Source organism: Seriola aureovittata, chromosome 17 (genome assembly GCF_021018895.1).
Source record: "Seriola aureovittata isolate HTS-2021-v1 ecotype China chromosome 17, ASM2101889v1, whole genome shotgun sequence".
Lineage (NCBI taxonomy): Eukaryota > Metazoa > Chordata > Actinopteri > Carangiformes > Carangidae > Seriola > Seriola aureovittata.
Window position 1 is genome coordinate 23,458,122 of NC_079380.1, and position 19,286 is coordinate 23,477,407.

Genomic DNA, 19,286 nt, shown 5'->3' on the forward strand with positions numbered 1-19,286 from the left:
AGCTGCTGGTGCGTAGGAACTGTTAGCTTTAGACTGTTTCCTCATGTTTCAAGTGTTTATGCTAAGCTAAGCTAAGCTAACCAGCTGCTGGCTCCAGCTATCATTATGTATTTACCATACTGACTTGAGAGCATTGAGTGGATCTTTTAAAACCATCAGCCTCAGTAATGACTTCAGCTTCATGAATTATACTTCAGGAGTTTCAAATAATGTAAATAATGTGAAGTTTGAATAAAAACACAAGATGAATCATCTGAAGCCACCGTTCATCACGCCGCCCTCCCTGAGCGTGACAAGATCACAAAGACAGACTCTCACTTGACCCGTCGAACGAGTTTCAGATAAAATCCTCTACACACAGAAGAAACTCCTCTGACACACACACACACACACACACACACACACACACACACACCCTCCATCATCATCAATCAGACTTTGGGCTGTTGTTAATAAGAAGGGAAACCACTAAACTAAGAGCTGGATTCTGGATGAGGTTAGAGCTGGTTTAGTGTTGAGGTTGGTGTTTGACATCAGTGGTTAAGGTCAGAATAAGTCTCCGGGGCATAACTGTAGGTCAAAGCAACGTGTGTGTGTGTGTGTGTGTGTGTGTGGTGTGTGTGTGTGTGTGTGTGTGTGTGTGTGTGTGTGTGTGTGTGCCGACATATTTCAGGTTCTTTCCACTTGTATTTTACAGTTTTGTGAAAAGTGCATCCACCCTTTGTTGTGACGCTGCAGGAAAGTCACACACGCCCCTTTTTAGGGCTTTTTCACAACAGATGACGGAGAGAATGAGACAGAGAGAGAGAGAGAGAGAGAGAGAGAGAGAGAGAGAGAGAGAGAGCGAGGGAGAGAGGGAGGAGTAGTTATCCATGACATCTGTGACATGAAAGCAGCTCAGGTATGTAAACGCAACAGAGAAAACACTGAGCCGTTCCTTATACTGGATCTTCAGTCAGAGACCAAAACGGACTGAAACACAGAGGACTGATAACAACGGCTCCCACGCTGGAGGATGATGGTGAGAATCAGCTCTTCCTTCCTCTTGTATGTAAACGGTCAAATGTATATTTTATTACCTTTAAAGAAGAGTTAAGGCTCCTTTACCTAATATAGAAAAACTCACACTTACATTCAGGACGTTCCTGGTTTTGTCTAAGACTTTCAAAGATTCAGAAACGTGCTACGGCGCCTCTCTTATGACTATAATGAATTGGCTTCTTCAAGTTACACGTAGTTGAACATAAGCCGGTGAAGCAGAGACCTTACGTAACCGGAGCACCTAACACCTGACAACAACACGAGACCAGGTGAACACAGCTGCACATGTGGTTTGTTAGAGATGCTTAAAAAAAACCAGCACGGCTCAAACATCTGTCCAGCTGTTGTACTGATAGAGATGACTATGTGAGACGTTCTCATGAATAACTGCAGGTTGATTCACCTGTTTCCTTTAGCTGATGAGCAGCATCTCAGGTTAGAAACAGTCATGACGCAAGACCAGGTCCCAGAAACGGAAGCTATCTTTCATTTTTATCTTGATTCACTGGAGCTTTACCTGCTGTGACATGCTTTAAAAAAACTATTTTCTTTTTGAAATCCAGCAATAAACTTCGGCTCATGCAGCCGAGACGATGAGGCGGGTTCTGCTTCAGCTTCTACTCTTGAGGCTCTGTTTTGAAGAAGGTTTCAACACCGTGAGAATCTAGATTGAAGGGTGTGTGTGTGTGTGTGTGTGTGTGTGTGTGTTTTCCCACAGATCTCCACTACAGATCAGTTTTTGTTTTTACAGTAACTGTTGATTAGAGATGACAGCAGCTAGACGACAGATAACGAGCATTGTTCCGGTAACTTGGACGACACGATCACAGAGCGCACTTGTAGGAAATGAAAACCTGTAACGACTGGTTGTTTGGCAGCCTCAGACTTTCCTCTTATCCTGACAGTTAGTAATATTAGAGAGTTTAATGTGTCACTATTGCACCCCACAGCTGTCCAAACCCCCCAGGACAAAGTACATGATGCAGGACGCCCTCAACAGCTCCTACGACGTCCCTCAGCCCGCCTACGAAGACCCAGACGCAGCGAAGGTAAAACAAACAGACGGACACAAACTGATGGACGATAGACGCAGTTCTCGGTGCGTTGTTAGAAAAAGGTTGATTCTCTCTGATTCACTTTGTTTGCCAGCCTGCCGTCACGGATGGAAGCCAGAGGTCAGAGGTTAAAGTCAAGCCCGTGCCTCGTCCCAGGTCGAAATCAAAACCAGAAAACCAGAGCAACACCAACGTCGCTGCTGACTCCGGAGACGACACCAACAATAACAGCAATGCAGTGGTGAGCTGAGCGGTTTTAAACTCATAGCCGCACGTGTTCATCAGCATATATGAATTACTTTGCGTGTCCTTTTATCGGCAGAGTTTCCCGCCCAGTGAACGTCCAGCGGAGAGGCCTCATCCTGTTCGCCCCCCGCCTAGACCGCCAAAGTGTTTGACCTTCAGTAAACCCGCAGCAGCTGTCGACGGAGGCAGTCAACGTATGGATTCAAACGCCGAGTCAACTGTGAAGGTATATACGATATTTTAAACAGAACAACAAGCTGCTCTGACCTCTGACCTCTACATGTGGTGTTTATGTTACATTACATTACATTTGGCAGATGCTTTGTCCAAAGTTCAGTTTGAGATGTTTTTTAAACACCTGTGTGTAAAAACCTGTTCTAGTGCCGCAGGACGCAGATTTTTTACAGATATTACTCATCTCCAACCAATAGTTTGACATTTTTCTTGCCAAAAGGAATATTAACTTGTCAAAGCAGCAAAAGCCCAACTCCAGGCCTCTGCATACTCACCACACCTCACGCACCGGGACACCTGAACCGTGCCGTCATTGATGTTATTATTACACACCTGCTTTTCCTGTCTCTGAGCGGGAAATGTTGTTTTCACCATCAGCTTGTCATGTGACCAGGAAGGAGACTCAGGAAGTCCCTGTCTCTGGCCGAGAAATACAGTCGTACAGTTTCTTTTTTCCTCTTTTCAAGTTTTTATGCTAAGCTAAGCTAACAATTATATATTATGATATTGAATGGACAGGTATGAAAGTGGTTTCGATCCTCTCGTCTAACTTTTGGCAAGAAAGAAAATACGCAAAACTTAAAAAGGAAAGTCTTTCAGGTTCCAATTTATTGAACATTATCATTAATACTTTAAATATTTATTGAAATTAAACCCACAATATACACATTTATTTACCTAAACTTTAACAACAGTGTTTGCTGTGTTTAATACAAGGGGTGTTGAGTGTATGGTTTTGTATTAACTAACTTTCCCCTCTGCTGCAGCCTCCAGCTGAGAACACACAAAACCCTCCTCCTCCCCGTCCTCAGCGCCCCCCCCCCTCCGTCTACTGTGATAAACTGCAGTCTGCCATGCAATCTACGGTAAGAGCTCAGCTCACGTCACACAGTCATTTCTGAGCTCTAAGAACCTCTTATAATAGAATTAAACACAGGTGTGATGTTTTATCTTGCATAGAGCTGCACCGAGTCTCCACATCCCGCCACCAGCTCCACACAGCAGCCTGCGGTCTCTGTCTCTGTCCCTGAGGGAGAGCCGAGTCTCTGTGGGACTCACAATGAGACGGTAAACTGCAAGTCTTACAGTCCCTGACGTCATTTCTGTTAGAAACCTTTAGTTGTTATCATTATTCCGACTCATCACTCAACAGCATGAAAGCTCAGACACCTGTTGTGCGCACATTCAGTGGTTTGTTATCCTCGACTGCACGTGAATGTCTTTGATTTCCAGGCCACACACGGTCCAGACAGACCTGCGGTTCCGCCTCGGCTCTCTCAGTCCTCCCTCCCCCGCCCTGCGCCGGTGTGTGACGCCTCGCCTCGCCAGGTATGAGAGCCGCTGCTTTTGGACAGGTGTCCGTCAGCGCGGCGACAAAAAGGTGTAGAAAACACACGCGCGCACATCCACGCTGTCATGGAAAATCAGACACAAAAGAGTTCAGCCCTTTGTCCTGCGTGTTACGCTGTGCAGTCAGCATGAAACGCAGAGCTTTGGAAGCCCTCCACCCCCCCCCCCCACCCCCCCCACCCCCACCCCCTGCAACAGCCTCATAGAAAAAATAATCTCCATGAAAGTCTCAGGCTTAAAATCCAGAGCACTTTTCATTGAACAGGTTTTTCTACTGAGCTTATGTGTGAATCAAATTTCATGGCAGTTTGTCCAGGAGTTATTTCAGATATTTCACCCACTTGCAGGGTGTCGCTTGAGGCAAAGTGAGTGGGATTCATTCTCTGGCCACCAGCCAGCAGGCCGTACCCAGAGCCAAGCCACTAGCATGGATAAATATTTAGTATTTCCTCCACACTGCAAATAAGCTGCTAAAAATGAAAATTCCTTCATCCATTTCCTGCTTTCCTGTGATTCAAAACCATTCAGTTTATTAAAGGTTTTTCTTTGGAGGAAGGTTGCTGTTGTTTCTTTGTGCAGTTGAGTTGATAAAGAAAGTACATTTTCTTTGTTTATGACAGACGAGACCGCCGCCTCCTCCATTCAACCCTCCGCCACCGCCGTCAACGGGGACGCCGTCAGACTCGGTGTACTGGGAGATAGAGCATCGGCCCTACCTGGATATTCTGTCAAAGGATGAAGATAAGATGGTGAGAGAGAGAGAGAGAGATTTCTGCAGATTAAGGCCATAGGTTTTAATTCATTTCTGAACCGTTAATATATTTCCATTCAACTCTACCAGACACAAGGGAAGACGATGCCTCGCTCTGGACTGCGCTTCCAGAGCAGCTGCTTCTCTTCATGCAGAGAGGACACAGACGTAAGGCCTTCCCTGTACTCAACAGTTTACCTGCCCCCTCCTCTCCTTATAATAAACTTTGATTTAGCACAATTTGAGTTACTGTGCTCCTACGTATCAAGAGGTTTGTTTCCACTCTCACAGGAGTAGTTCTCTTCATCACACTATTTTCTTTAGAGATAAACTGTGAACCTTCATCAACGACAATGATCTGTTTTCCTCAGGACTACTATGGGATGTTGAGGTGGTTGACAAGAGTGTCAAGTAAGCACAGATCTTGTTTTTGTGTGTGCAAGTTTTATACTTTTATGTAATGGATGACCAAAGATATAGGCCTGTATTCTTTTATTCTACAAGAAATGTGCAAAAAACAATGAAAATGTCATCCTCAGTGGAAAAGAGTTTTATGTAAATATACGGTATGTCATTTATTTTTGTGCCATCCTTCCAACAGGACCTGATTACATGACTCCGTCACTGTATGGCCTCAGTATAGAAGAAGAAACCAGGTAACACAGAAACTATCATGTGATTTCTTTCCTGTGAACTGGTGACGTGTCCTTTAAGTTTCATGTTTTAATATTTCTACAGATTTAAAGTATAAACAGTGTATGCATGTTGGCTTTAATGTGACAATGGAAGTTATATCAGAATTCATATTAAATTCTAGCACATGAGGTGGATAGAGAAGCAGATGCTCGTTAAGTCTCTCCTGTCTCCGTCCCTGTGCAGATTATTTAATCAGAGAGCCGTGGATGTGAGCAAGGCCCTGCGCCTCTTCAACGTCCTCATGATGAAGCGCAACGAAACCCTGCGGAACGTCATCACAGAGTTCAGCTCCATCTCCAGCAGCCTGGACAAGCTGCAGAAGAAGACCAAAAACATGGGCATCGCTGGGGGCACCACAGGCGCCGTGGGAGGGGTGACGGCAGTGGTGGGCATTGCCTTGGCTCCCATGACCATGGGGGCCTCGCTGATCGCTACGGTTGTCGGCGCTGGCATGGTGGCATCCGCCGGCGGTATGGGCGCCCACACCGCTAAGGCCAACAAGAAGATTGTGAATAGGATGAGAGTGGAGAAACTAGTATACGACTATAAGACGAATGTCGCCGACCTGGAACACTGTCTGAATTTTATCCTCTCTGTGATGAATGAGCTGCGAAGGCACGATATCGCCAGGTTACAGCAGGCAGGAGCCCAGACTCACGCACTGAAGATGGCACATCTGTCACAGTCCGTGTTTAGGAATGACACGGACAAAGGGAAAAGGAGGTCGTCTGCTCCACACGCAGGTGGGTTGTCATCTGAGAGACTGCTGCTGGCTTTTGTCAAGGAACTGGACCAGTATTTTACAGAGAAGGACGGTCAGAAGCTGAAGAAAACCAACAAGAGCAGGTTTTCAGGTCGGGTTCGCCTGCTGGCTGAAAATCTGCAGGAGGAACTAGAACACCTGAATCACATGTGGGAGAAGTTCAGTTGAACCAGAGAACTCTTAATGTGTGTGTGTGTGTGCGTGTGTGTGTGTGTGTGCGCGCGTGTGTGTGAGAACATTTTCATTGGTGCGATTAAATTCCTTATTTACATGTATTGTAATAAAAAAAATTATATTTGTAAAACCTAATGTGTGATTTATTAAAGCCAACATTTAATGGTAGTTTAAGATTGTAGTTCGACTACAAAACATGACTGTGATAAATGAAACAGAAGAATTAATTAAACTCACTGTCAAAAGTTTTACTTAAAAAAAAAGAATTAATAAAAAATACTGTGTTACTTTTCAAAGTTTAGTCCTCTTATAAAAACGCAGTAGACAGGAATGTGAAGAACAAACAAACACTGGCGGAGTGATATTCTCGGCACCGCGGAAGGATACCGCCGGTCCTCGCTTTAAGTCTATATGTGCGCCGCGCCACAGCATGCGCCATTTTCCTTTCCGAGGAACAACAAACAGAGCATCATTGTCGGACATCGCTGAATTGGCCGAAATGGCAGTGTAAAGTGTGCAGCGACCCAGCAGCAGCCAACAAAACAGTGCATCCAGCCAGTGCACTGAGTCACTTCTAATTTAGAAACATGTCGTAAGTATTATTTTTTATATCTTTCGGTCGATGACAGCTGTCAGGTCGAGGGTGGCCGCGCGCCTCAGCGGCCTCAGCACTATATAACATCTGAATATTTTCCGTTGAGATCAGTTTGACCGTTCAAAAATGAATTTGACATGTACTGTGTTGTCGAGTAGACGGATAAAATGACTTTATTAATTTACGTAAAACGTAACATGTATTGTCACATTTTATACCGTTGGCTCAAATGGTGTCGACACTTTGAATATACGTTAAAAGTCCTCGACGGATTTTCTTTTTTAAAATCTAACTTCTGTTAAATGATCGCGACTGACTGAGCGCCAACGTGGCAGTCAGGAAATGGTTCTTTTCCTCTTTGTGTTCCAAAATGGCGGAAAGAGAACAAAAATGTGGCTGTTTTGTGTGTGTGTGTGTGTGTGGGTGGGTGAGGGGAGGGCGGCGGACTCTGTGACCCCGTCTAGTGTCGTCATACTGACGTCAGAGTCATAAGACTGGTAACGGGAAGGAAACACGTGATGTGCAGCAGGCGCACTGCAGGGATGGGGGCAGTGTTGTGCCAAAATGGGGAAGCATTTGTCTTGTGCACACATTTAGTTTTTAATTTGTGAATCAACAAATACTTTTGATTGCTTTAAATTAATTATAATATATTTTTACATTATCAGTGTTCATATTTTCACCACTAATGTCTAATTTTTCTCCCCTCCTGTCCTCAGGTCCTTTGTGGAATCCCTCAACACTGCTGCATTCGACAGCATAAAAGAACTCGACGCTCTCCTAGCATCGTCACGTACTCCGTTTGTGACCAACAACAGCCATTATGACCATGATGATGACAAACTCACAGTTTGGCCTGGAAGACATGGAGGCCCTTCTCTGGGGGCCTTCCTCTCCCATGGCTGACCCCATGGGCTCCCTACAGTTTCACCCTGACCAAGAAGAACATCAGGAAGGAGGAGGAACCTCGCGGGAGGGGGACACTTCGCCTGCGTCACCCCTCACCTCCTCGTCGCTGTCTTCTTCCTCTTCTCCTCCTCCCTTCTACTCTCCTCCTCCCTCGCCACCGGCCGTCCTCCTCCATGGGGACAAAGCCCGGAATGAGTCTGACCTGCTCTCCCTCCCCTGGTTGGGCCACCCCGATGAACTGAGATGTAGCCAGACACTCTCAGGTGACAGGAAAGGTAACCAAACATTGAAGTTAACACTCAAACATACTTGAGATACTTCCAGAGCGCCGTCTCGTAACCAGTAATGGTGTAACTGAATAATAAAGTGCCTCGTTTTCCTTCCGCAGAGGAAGCTTTGGGTGACCTGGACTGGATGGCTGAGAGGATGGATCTGAGCGAGTTTGACCTGGAGTCTCTGATTGGCTCATGCAGTCCTCCTGAAGAGTCCCCCAGCTCTACAGAAGATCTCCTGGCCTCATTAGATTGCCCCATGGAGCTCGACTCCCTCCCGTTGCCCACACTCTCCACTCCTGCACTCTCGAGTCTTCCCTTTGCCTCCCTTCAGAGCACCCCTCCCCCTCCCCCTCCCCTTCCCGCTGCCGGCGAAGGTGCTTCAGTCATTACAGTGGATGACTGTGAATCCCACGCTGATGGGCAGGAGGCGCCCTCCCCTCCCCCATGTGTCCCAGAGCCACAAGAGGAGCTTGAAATCAAATCTGAGCCTTCATCTCCTGACCCGTCCTCCCCCTGGGTTGAATCTTCTTCCTCCCCAGTCTACACCTTGGACCTGGGCAGCGAGGTGGATGTGTCAGAGAGTGAGGTGAAGCCGGTGTTAGCCGCTGTGGTCCCTCAGGTGCCGAGGCTCGTGCTCTCCCTTTCACCAACCCGCATCGTCCTCGTGCTGGCTCCCAAAAATGAAGTGGGGATCACCACCGCCACCGTGGCCACCACTTCGGAGGTCATTCCCTCCTCCCCTCCTGCCCCCTCCCTGCAGAGGTCCTCTAGAAGCAGACCGTACCCTGAGCCCAAATGCAAAGCTAGCCCTCCCTCTCCCAGTGCCACCAGCGTCAAAGTCAAGTCCCTTCGGGGGGCGGCTGGTGACAACAGGGTAACTCTGAAGGCGCCAAAGGACAAGAAACTAAAGAAGATGGAGCAGAACAAGACGGCCGCCACGCGCTACAGGCAGAAGAAGAGGGCGGAGCAGGACGCGCTCACCACCGAGTACGCGCTGCTGGAGAGGAAGAATGTGGAGCTGACGGAGAAGGCTGAATCCATTGCCAGGGAGATCGAATACCTCAAAGAGCTGATGGATGAGGTCCACCTGGCCAGGATGAAAAAAGGTCTCGGTGCTGACCCCTAGTGGCTGGGAACAAACCTGCACTGCAGATTTTATTTTTAATGCACACATGTTTCAGTACGGTATATGTTCTGTCCACACAGCATGTCATGGAGCGCACAATCCAATAAAACTGATGTTTGTCACAATATCTCCTTTTTAACTATCTCACACTGGTATTATCAAATACAGAATAGTTCCGTCATGTTCAGATTAGTTCTATGGAAACAAGTATTTTCAATTCAGTATATCAACCTGTGTGCTGTTTGTTATATTTTCCTATATCTGGACCTCAGTAACTTACCGGTAAGTCTTTTTTAAAGTTTTAAAATGTGTATATTATAGTATAACCGAACCACTTGTATTATCATTCTCTTAATAAAGAGTCTTAAACCTAATGGCATTCATGTGTTGTGATTTACTTGTGGGGTAATGTTGGGAAAGAAATGAGGTCATCACTTAACACAATAGCATCAAACTAGAGAAGAGTGTGTGTATGTGTGTGTATATATAATATATATATATATCTATTGAAGGGAAATAAACCCTTTATAAAGTAAGCAAATTATTTTATGAACTTAAAACAATGATTAACAGCTATTCAACACTTTTTTGTAGCAGCTAAGAGTCTTTTTATTCTTCATTCAGGAATTTTCACTCACTTTTCCTGCGGATCACTTCACACTCAGAGATATTTTTAGAAATATTTTAAGGCTGTCTTCCACACACTCACATACCCACCGTTCTCCTGCTGCACAGTCTTAAAGCAGAGAGTCACTCACTATGAGATATGGTGTTTCTTTCTTTCTCTGAACAGGTTTTTACTGCGGCCAGAAAGCTCCGTTTCAACTTCATGTGTCCACAGAAAACGACTTACCCAGAAGTTTCTTTGCAGACTACATGTTGACCTTTGTGATGAGGTCGCATGTAAGGTTTCCATCTGATGACACTTCCATGTACTTTGTGCAACAACAACGCGCGTCTTTGCAAAGTCATGCAGGAGTCTCGTTTTGTCTTTCATCTCGTCTTGACAGTTTCCATCAGTTGCTGTTTCTTACTGACATTTCAGGCAGCGGAAATGTTCGAAACGGAAGTGTTGTGATGTCTCTTCACAGCCTCCCCTGGGTTGTTAGCTTCCTTTTCACATCCACAGTCAGCTGCTGAGAGGGAGCCTGAGCTTGTTGCTCTTGATCACAGAGTTTGAAGAGTCAGAGACGGTTTGTAATGACAGCTCTTGACCTTTGACCTTTGACCTGCCTCACAAGTCTGAATGAATGAAGTTCTGAGTGTTTTTCAAGTAGAAAAGTTGCTAAACTTTTGCAATTACTGTATATTTTTCTCTATTTTAATTAAATGTATGTCATTGTTTTGCTGCTGGGGCAGTATTTACTTCTTTCCACTCCAGAAATCAACAATATATTGAATTAGTCCCGGGGGGGGGGGCAGCTGTACATGTATAGTAAACTTCAGTGAAGCAGAAGTTCACGACCTTTTTAGAGACTCTTTTCAGACTGTTCAGAATGAAACCTTGTCCCAAACACAAAGAGTCTTTATTCCCGGTCTGATGATACTTGACAATGAGCCTGTAGACGTCCACTTCTGCGTGGAGCCTCTTTCAAACAAACAAACAGGGCGGAGGATAATGGAGGCCGCCTGACCAGCGGCGTGCTGCACACACACATGGGGATTCAATCAACCGACAGTCATGTGAAGTTACAAAATGCAGTTTCGACGTATTAGCGGCAGCATTGGGGGACAGACACAGTATTTCCTGTTTCTGTGTACTCACAGGAATACACACTGTGTGTATTTGTCGTGTGTGAGAGTGGAAGAGCATGCGAGAGAAGAGAGTGCTGACTGGTGCTGACCTAGGCACAGCTTGAATAATATTCCCAAGAACAAGTACGTTCAGCCCATAACTGGCCCTCGGTGTGCTCGCTGTAATTGGTCCAGGCTTTGGTCCAGAGAGCTCAGGGACAATCTATAGATGGAGGCGCGCCAGAGTCGAGAGGGTGAAACATTTCCTCCACAAAACCCTGGGCTGACTCTCTGTGGATGCTGCCCGTGTAAAAAACCCTCATTCTTCAAGGGAAACGTCTGATCTAAGACGGTTAGAGCTTCGTAAATTCAACATTGAAACGTTGAGGATTTTATTAAACATGCAGATTAATCCCATGATAATAAACATGAGGACACAGCTCAGGTTATGTAGAGTGGATTTACCTCCCACTATTCTACGGCCATCTAGCTGCTGTGTCGTTTTTTTACACAGTGACGTAAAGTATAAATCGTCACCTGATCAGATTTATCAGCCAAGACTGATAAAGGTTTCTTTTGTTTTTAAAAGGTCAAAGATCATGAGCACAATTAGATTTCAAAAGCACAAAAATGAGACAGAAATCTGAGAATGTGCAGCTCTAAAAAGATTTTTTTTTTCATTGAAGCTTGAAGTATTTGTCATAATGTAGCTGGAGATTTAAAAAATAATTTCTTTTCTTTAATTCTAATTATCCACAGTGTGTTGGCAGATGATTCTGCTTGCTGCAGTGCCACCTAGTGGCCATACTGCACAACTGCACGTCTGATAATAGTGTTTTTTTTGTCTTGTAGGGTCGCACTGCAGTCACCAAAACAAGATGGTTTAAAGAATGAGAGGAAAAGCCAAAAATACACAACAATATATCCACATCTTTTATTGTTGTCTGGGGATGAACAAAGTACTGATGATGCGATGCACCAATGTACGAAGGACCACAAAGGAAGTAATGTCACTTTGGCTACAGTAAAGTGGTACACAGTGCAAAATGCCTCGCTAAAAGCCGACGACGTAACATGTTGTACACCGGAAATATACACTGCTCATACAATATATTCACAGATCGGAGCGGGACTGAGACTCCTGAATCGATATCTGAAACATCCTCATATCAAATTGTAAATAGTCATGCTTGTCACACTAAGTGTAGCGGGAGCCTACGTCACTAGATGGAGCACAGAGTCAGTAAAAGCAAAGAGGAAGCCGTGTCGGGGTTTCTTTTATAGGCTACATCGTCTGTATAAAATCTGATTTTACAGCATGGCAGTGGTAACGGTCACATATTATACAGCACAGACCACGTGTGTGAGGACGATGACGATGCACCTGAGGCTCTGAGCTTCAGCACATTCACCTTCCATACTGATGTGAACCTCGTCCACTTATTTTTTTTATTTCAAACCGGATGTGCTGAAGTTCAGAGCCTGAGGAACGAAAACTGTGCAACTGTCCAAATACTTGCGGCCTGGACTGCATGCTTTCATTTGAACCTTTCAGAGTGTGTGAATTCTCTTCTTTCCACTTTTAATTTTTTCTTTTCTTTTTTCTTTTTTGCAGTTGTAAAGGTAGAGGGTTGTGATGTCTTACCAGAAATTCACATAGATCTGCTCAAGCAAGAGTCAGAGCAATAAGAAGAAGTGAGGTTGCCTTCAACTCCATAGGCACTCATTTATCTGCATGCGGTGTCTTAACATGCCTCTGAGAGCTGAATATATATATATGTATATATATTCTATCTTTTTCAAAATATGACTTTAGATGGCGGGAGCGGGTGTCTCGATGATGTAGAAAAAGGTAGTAAAAGCCCTCTGTGAGCTCACACATGGTTTCATGAGGTTATGTTGTTTCTGTAGCATGCGAAAGCTTGATGTAGCCGACAGGACACCGGCCCGCCGCCGGGCTGCACTCCCACTCTCGCGCTTCGATGCTGAGGCACGTGGCTGAATCTACCTTGTGGATAAATGCACCGGATGCACGACCGCAGACGGCCCGAGCTGCTCCACAGGGATCCGAGACTGCACATGGTTTGATCACAGCCTTCAACTGTTTTTAGAGATTCTCTTGAGCATGAATGCCACAGCGAAAGTGGGATAAAAATATATATATTTACTGCTTTTTCTTTTTTGTTTCTTTTTTTAGCACAAGAGAACCAAAGTAACCAATTACAACCAAAGCGCAAAGACTGACTCTCTTCTAGTTCCAGCAAACTAAAGCAAATACTCGCAGAAAAGCTCCAGTTTGAGTGAATATGTGACTCACGTCAGCTTTAACCAGCCTTTCTGTAAATGAGCCAGATTTCGCCCCTGACTCCCTGAGCTAAACCCGATCAAATGTTAATGAGGAAAACGTTCATCTCGCTGTAAGGAGAGATCAGGAAGTTATACCGCGCTTCATGTCTGCAGGAAGTTCACAAAGGAGTGGAGACTCTCCCGGTCCTCTGGTTGGACGCACCTGGCTGCAGATGTTCAGGTATACATTATTATCTCCTGTCATTTGGCACGTGATGCAGAAAGGGGATGACTGGACTGTAAAAATCCCCCCAGACACCGATACAAGACACAGGTAGAGACATTCCTCTTAGTCCTCCACTAACCAAGAGCTACAGACATGACCCCCCCCCCCCCCCCCCCCCCAATATTATCTCCTATCCAACTCGTAATACAAATCTTATCAGTGCAGTTTGAACATAGAGTTATAATGATGAGTAATTCTTTACTCTGCAGTGTTGAAACAGGGTCTCTTTAGCAGCAGTTGAAGCAAAAGCAGGATATTTCTCCTCCTCTCGGGTCTGATCAACTCTCAGTCTCTCAGACGCGTCGATCCGCTGCACCGTCCCTCCAGGTCCAGCTTCTGCTGATCGGAGATCAGTGACTTCGGTTCTTTTCATTTCCTAACAGAAGAGCTACTCGTGACGAGACTCCTGCTCCAAACCGTCTGTTTTCCCCCTAAAGCTCCTGGGAGTCGGACAGGGAGATCTGGATGAGGTTTAAGTTACATGAGGTGATGTTCGGGTCGGTTCTGGAGCGGCCGTCTCACTGCAGCTGGCATCCCCGACAGTCGTCCTCCGGCTCGGTGTTGTCGGAGGAGTAAGAGCTCTCCTCGCTCACTGCCAAACGCAACACGGTTATTAGACAGATGTAAGAGTACGTCACACTGTGTGTATGTATGTAGGTTCAGATGTGAGTGTTTCAACTTGCAGCACAACAGTAATGAACTGTATAGATACAATAGTGTGACTTACACCACTCGGTCTGGATGGGGAGGAAGGCCTTGTCTCCGTTCTCCCGGATCATCTCCTCGATCTTATCCAGCAGGACCGACACGCTCCTGTCTTTTCCCGGGGTCTTACTGTCCAGGACGTGGTAATAGTTCCCGCAGTACTCCAGCAGTCTCTGCAGCTCCCTCCCGCCTCGAAGGATGTGCTCTTCGATGGGCGTGCGGCCCAGCCAGTCCCCGCAGCTGAAGAGCACCATGGTGTGGAGACACGCACCGTCGCCGAACAGAGTCTCTATGTGAGCCAGGAGCGTCCGCCTCTTCCGGGCCGTGAGGGACGAGACGACGGGGAGGACCAGCAGCAGGGTGTGCGGTCCGGGCCGCAGGAGCGCGGCTCCGCGCTGGGACTCCTGGCGGATGCGCTTCGGGGTTCGCCTCACAGAGAACCAGTCCCACCCCGGGGTGTCGACGATGGTGACCCGACGGCCAGACACGAGCGCCTGCCGCCTGAGGCACAGCTCCGTCTCCTGGCCGGACTCGAAGTACCGACGGCCCAGGATGGAGTTCCCCACCGAGCTCTTTCCAACGCCCTTCCAGCCCAGCAACAGCAACCTCAACTCTGTACACCCAGGAGAGAGAGGGGGGGGGGGGGGAGAGGGGGAGAGAGGGGGGGGGGAAGAAATGAGGGATGGAGAGAAACTTAAGGCCTTAAGGAATAAAAGAAAAATAATATTGATTGACCAGTAATGAGTAAGCTGTTTTCTAGAACACCAATTTTTGCGCAATCATCTCTCTTCTTCATTGCATGACTCACTCTGTTACACACACACACACACACACACACACACACCTCTGGGAGGTCCTCCAATCATCTGCTCCCTCTGTCTCGCGTGCTCCTCCATCCTCATCCTCTCCTCCTCCAGAGCTCTCCGCGCTTGTTCTTCCTCCAGTAAAATCAGCTCATTCACCTCAAAGTACCATCCTGCCAAGAAAAAGCAGCAACGATATTTATTTCATTTGAACAGTTTTCAATCAGCTCCATAACACAGCTGCCACAAGCAGCACAAACACAGCTCACCCTGGTTGTCAGTGATCATTTCCTCCACCTTCTCCATCAGCTCAGGCACCTGTGTGTTATCCTCCGTCTCTTTCCTCGTGTTGTCAAAGGCGTGGTACCTGCAGGTGGAAACAAACAAACAAAAACAACAGCAAGACGTTTTTTTTAAAGGTGAACTTCACCAAATCACCTGCGCAGTGTCCTCCAGCAGCTGAAAAACAAATACAAATACTCCGGCCCGAGCCAAGATAACCCTGATGATGTCATAGTGACGTCATCAGGGTTATCTTGGCTCGGGCTCGAGATTTAAAAAGCCTGCCCTTTATGCAGGGGGGAAGTGGAGATTGAAAGGAGTTGGCGTGCAGGAGGCGGGAGGGGGGGGGGTCGAATGAAAAACGCCATAGTCCAGTGTTCCTGCAGCGTGAGCCCGTATTAATGACGTCAGGACGCTCTCTTGTACCCCTTTAAGGAATGCAAACATGGTGTGCACGTAAGACGAGACGTGCACATATGTTTATATTCAGAGGTTACCATGACGATTAAGCTCTTTATTTATTCAGCTCTGAATTATATAAAAGATCTCTGCAGCAGAATCAGAGATATCATCCCTTCTGTTCCTGTCAAAACCTGGCGCCTACATTACCCACAATCATACTTGACCCCTGACAGACGGGTCAGTTAGCAGCTAACCGCTAAAGCAGCCTGAAGACTGGAGCAGAGGTGAGGAGGTGTGATGAGCTCCAGATCAGTGCAGGCAGTTTATCAGACTCAGCTCCGTCTGAAGCCACTAAAGCTTTTATATTTCACGTTTTTCACATTAAGTAGAAGAGTAATCCTCCCCGGCACCTGTAAACACACCTTTAGTGTTTTAACACTGTTCTCTGGATGTGACCCAGAGGAGCCGTACGTGTGAACACAGGTGTCTGAACGAGTTGGACTTTTCCTCTGCCAGCTCCCCCCGTGCAGAGTAACGTAATGTCCAAACTGAGGCGATGTGTGAACAGAGCCGGTCACGTCACAGCGACCCGGGGGGGGGGGGGGGGGGGGGGGGCGTGTCCATGACGTTTCTATCCTGCCTCCTGCAGCGCTCTGCCCGGGGCAGCACCCCTCACCTGAAGCGAACAGTGACTCAGGCGTGTGACTCAGGTGTGAAAGGGTCATGCGACTGTCGACTGAACCGCTGCTGCACCAGATTTAGGAACTAGTGGCTAGACTGAGGAACTTTGATGTTCCTGTGTGAAATCAAACAGAGAGAGAGAGAGAGAGAGAGAGAGAGAGAGAGAGGAGAGAGAGAGAGAGAGAGAGAGAGAGAGAGGGAGGGAGAGAACTGACATCATACCTGCTTCCACATCTCTCCACCAGCCACTGCAGGGCCTCTCCAGTGTTTGCTATGTGCTCCTCGATGAACACGCCTTTGGGCAGCTTGTCCACGCCGGTGAACAGCACCATGGAGTACCTCCAGGTGCCTCCGCCCAGGGCCCCCAGCTGCTCCTCTGCGGCCCTCCTCTGGGTGTCGGTGAAGGGCTGGGTGACCGACACCACCAGCAGTATGGCGTGGGGTCCAGGAGGGCAGAGGATGGCCCCCATGCACGGCCCCTCGCTGTCCAGGCTCGGCGGGGGCCTCGGGTTGTCCGACTCGGCGCCGGCGTTGTCGTCGTCGTCGTCGTTGTTGTCAGCTTCGGCGTCCTCTTCCGGGTCGGCGGGGATGACCCACGGAGGGGTGTCGACCACCGTGACACGCCGGCCGTAGATCTCCGTCTGGCCCACGTTGCTGTGAGTCGTGTCCGTCCCGGCGTCGAAGACCTCGTCCCCGAGGATGCTGTTGGCGGTGGAGGTCTTACCCGACTTAGGGCCCCCTAGGATGAGCAGTCTGCGCTCAGGAGGGTGGCGGCCCCTGGGGTCACCTGTTGAAACACAGAAACACCTGCCTGAAGTTCCCTGTGAGGATTAATTATCTTCATCCTTTATTCTGTTTTAATCCTGTTTCCTCTTGAGCTCCTCGGAGACGAGGACACATCTGTGATATACGTCCTCCTCCCTCCCTCCTGTCCTCGCTCCTCAGATTTCCCCAATGTCCTTTTCTTATCTCAGCTCCTGGCCACCTCACACCTCTCCTCTTTTTATTACCTCCTCTTTCATTCGTGCCCCCCCCCCCTCCCTGCCAGTGTGCCTCCTCTTTGTTTTCCTCTGTCCTTAGCCTTTGGAAGAATTGGGTCAGAGAGGAGGAACCTTGGACTCGTTCCAGCAGAGAGAACAGCGTGTGGACAGAATATGATTTACTCTGAGTGAAAGTTACAGGAGGAGGATGAATGCTTGGATGAAACGCTGACACAGAGACATGTGGACGGCAGGAGGGACGAGGGGGTGACAGCAGGAGAAGGAGGTTTATTATTGATTTACTCACGGCTGCTGACACTTTCCATGTGAGCTGCTAAACACAGGAAGTAGTCTCAAGCAACAGTTTCCTACTACCGTGGACGTCCAAACATGATACGGCTGTTAGAGTCTGCCCTGAATGCTGCTGAGTGAGTGAACGGATGATGATGATGATGATGATGATGATGATGGTGGTGGTGGTGGTGGTGATGATGATGATGATGGGGGGACCTGCGGCGGAGGTGTGCTGCAAAGAATGAAAAACCCCACTCACCAGTGTCAGAGGCAGAGGACACAGCAGCCATCTTGTGTGTAGAACCTCTGGCTTCCTCCTCCTCGGCCCCCCTCCTCCTTCTCCTTCTCGCCTCCACGGTGGATTCCTTCTCCTTTGCCTCTTCAGAAAGCGGCGGATCCCGAGCGGCGTGCGAAAGGGCGGCAGCTCAAATGCTTCTTGGCTCTCTCTTTCACTCTAACCCTCATTCTACTGCGGCGTAACTCCCTCTCTCTTCCTGTTCCCTCCGTCTGCCACCGCTGCTTCCCGTCCTCTCCTCATACCCCCTCTGCCATTCACCCTCTCCCCCTCTTTTCTTTTCTTCTTCTTCTTCTTTTTTTTTCAATCTATTATCCTCCACACCCCCTCAACCTACTATGGCTCTTTTCCCGTCCTTTTTCTCTGTGTCTTCTCTCCCCTTTCTCCTCGTCCTCCAGCGCTCCTTCTTTTGTCTTATTTATCTGTCTGAGCGGAGGGGAAAGATTGTGCAATGCAGGAGACTGGAAGCCAAATCCACCCCTGCTGCAGCAGCAGCTCCAGGAAGATGTCTCGTCATTTTTCTTTTCTTTTTTTTTTTTTTGAGGCAAAACAGAGGAAGCTGTTCCTCCCACTTGCTTGTATCACACAGCAGCAGCAGCAGCGGCGGTGTGGCACTGTATGAAGACTGCAGTCAGGACAGATAGAAAGATGGATAGACAGAGAGAGAGAGGGAGAGAGAGGGAGAGAGAGGGAGAGAGAGGGAGAGAGAGGGAGAGCACTCTGTTCTCTGTTCACAGCTGGATTTATTCCCCAGATGCTGCATCACGCACAAACACAACTCTTCATGTGACGCCCGCAGACACAGAAATACTGAGAGGCAGTGAGGGCATGTGTGCTGCATGAATACATTTAAATATTGATATATGTATATAAAGACATGCAGCCACCGCTTACATAATACATTAAAAGCTCCTATAAATAGAGACTGTCGACTGTCACCGCGGCGGGAACACTCTCTGAAGGAAGCATCATGTGTGGCAGAGAAATTATATTATATAAATCAGCCTGAATGTCTGAGCTCATCCTTGGCTCCTGAACAGGTTAATTATAGTCGCTATATGGCGCGACACATTCACGGACCCAGGGGAAGTCACGTAAGACAGAGGGTTAAAAAAAACAAACAAACAGCAACATTTGCTTTACATGTATCGACGGTGATGCGTTTAATGACACGTTGTTGACGTGACGTTTTTTAAGCTTTGGCGTCGTAGATTTGCTGAAGAAAAAAAAAAAAAAAAAAGACTGAAGAGCAATTTAAACAGTGACATGTGACATTCAGACCTCACGCCGTACGCCGACTCAAAGTGTCGTAAAAACAGCGCC

The 19,286-nt window shown here is 47.4% G+C and overlaps 3 protein-coding genes across 6 annotated transcripts in view; 2 read left to right on the top strand and 1 right to left on the bottom strand.

The window, feature by feature from the left end:
* Positions 1–828: 828 nt before the first annotated feature.
* LOC130185583 (uncharacterized) overlaps positions 829–19,286 on the top strand; it is a 44,848-nt gene continuing 26,390 nt past the window's right edge. The window contains exons 1-13 of one of the 4 annotated variants that reach the window (XM_056402125.1): positions 829–1,021; positions 1,760–1,847; positions 1,992–2,090; positions 2,191–2,337; positions 2,419–2,568; positions 3,344–3,442; positions 3,537–3,644; positions 3,810–3,905; positions 4,547–4,675; positions 4,768–4,845; positions 5,049–5,088; positions 5,279–5,333; positions 5,557–6,323. In XM_056402125.1, the coding sequence (XP_056258100.1) occupies positions 1,809–1,847; positions 1,992–2,090; positions 2,191–2,337; positions 2,419–2,568; positions 3,344–3,442; positions 3,537–3,644; positions 3,810–3,905; positions 4,547–4,675; positions 4,768–4,845; positions 5,049–5,088; positions 5,279–5,333; positions 5,557–6,304 (1,788 nt within the window). In that variant the 5' untranslated portion in view covers positions 829–1,021; positions 1,760–1,808 and the 3' untranslated portion in view covers positions 6,305–6,323. Of the gene's footprint in view, positions 1,022–1,759; positions 1,848–1,991; positions 2,091–2,190; positions 2,338–2,418; positions 2,569–3,343; positions 3,443–3,536; positions 3,645–3,809; positions 3,906–4,546; positions 4,676–4,767; positions 4,846–5,048; positions 5,089–5,278; positions 5,334–5,556; positions 6,678–19,286 lie in introns of those variants that run through there. The other 3 variants (XM_056402124.1, XM_056402126.1, XM_056402127.1) reach the window with 3 other exon arrangements.
* atf4b (activating transcription factor 4b) lies at positions 6,750–9,589 on the top strand. Its single transcript, XM_056402149.1, has 3 exons — positions 6,750–6,902; positions 7,625–8,089; positions 8,203–9,589. Exons 2-3 carry the CDS (start codon positions 7,729–7,731, stop codon positions 9,213–9,215), a joined length of 1,374 nt encoding a protein of 457 aa, XP_056258124.1. The 5' UTR covers positions 6,750–6,902; positions 7,625–7,728; the 3' UTR covers positions 9,216–9,589.
* si:dkey-110g7.8 (GTPase IMAP family member 8) lies at positions 11,860–19,023 on the bottom strand. Its single transcript, XM_056402145.1, has 7 exons — positions 18,858–19,023; positions 17,928–18,588; positions 16,617–17,181; positions 15,299–15,396; positions 15,071–15,202; positions 14,249–14,839; positions 11,860–14,113 (listed from the first exon to the last, which is right to left on the bottom strand). The coding sequence occupies exons 2-7, from the start codon at positions 17,956–17,958 to the stop codon at positions 14,040–14,042; spliced, it is 1,491 nt and encodes a 496-aa protein (XP_056258120.1). The 5' UTR covers positions 17,959–18,588; positions 18,858–19,023; the 3' UTR covers positions 11,860–14,039.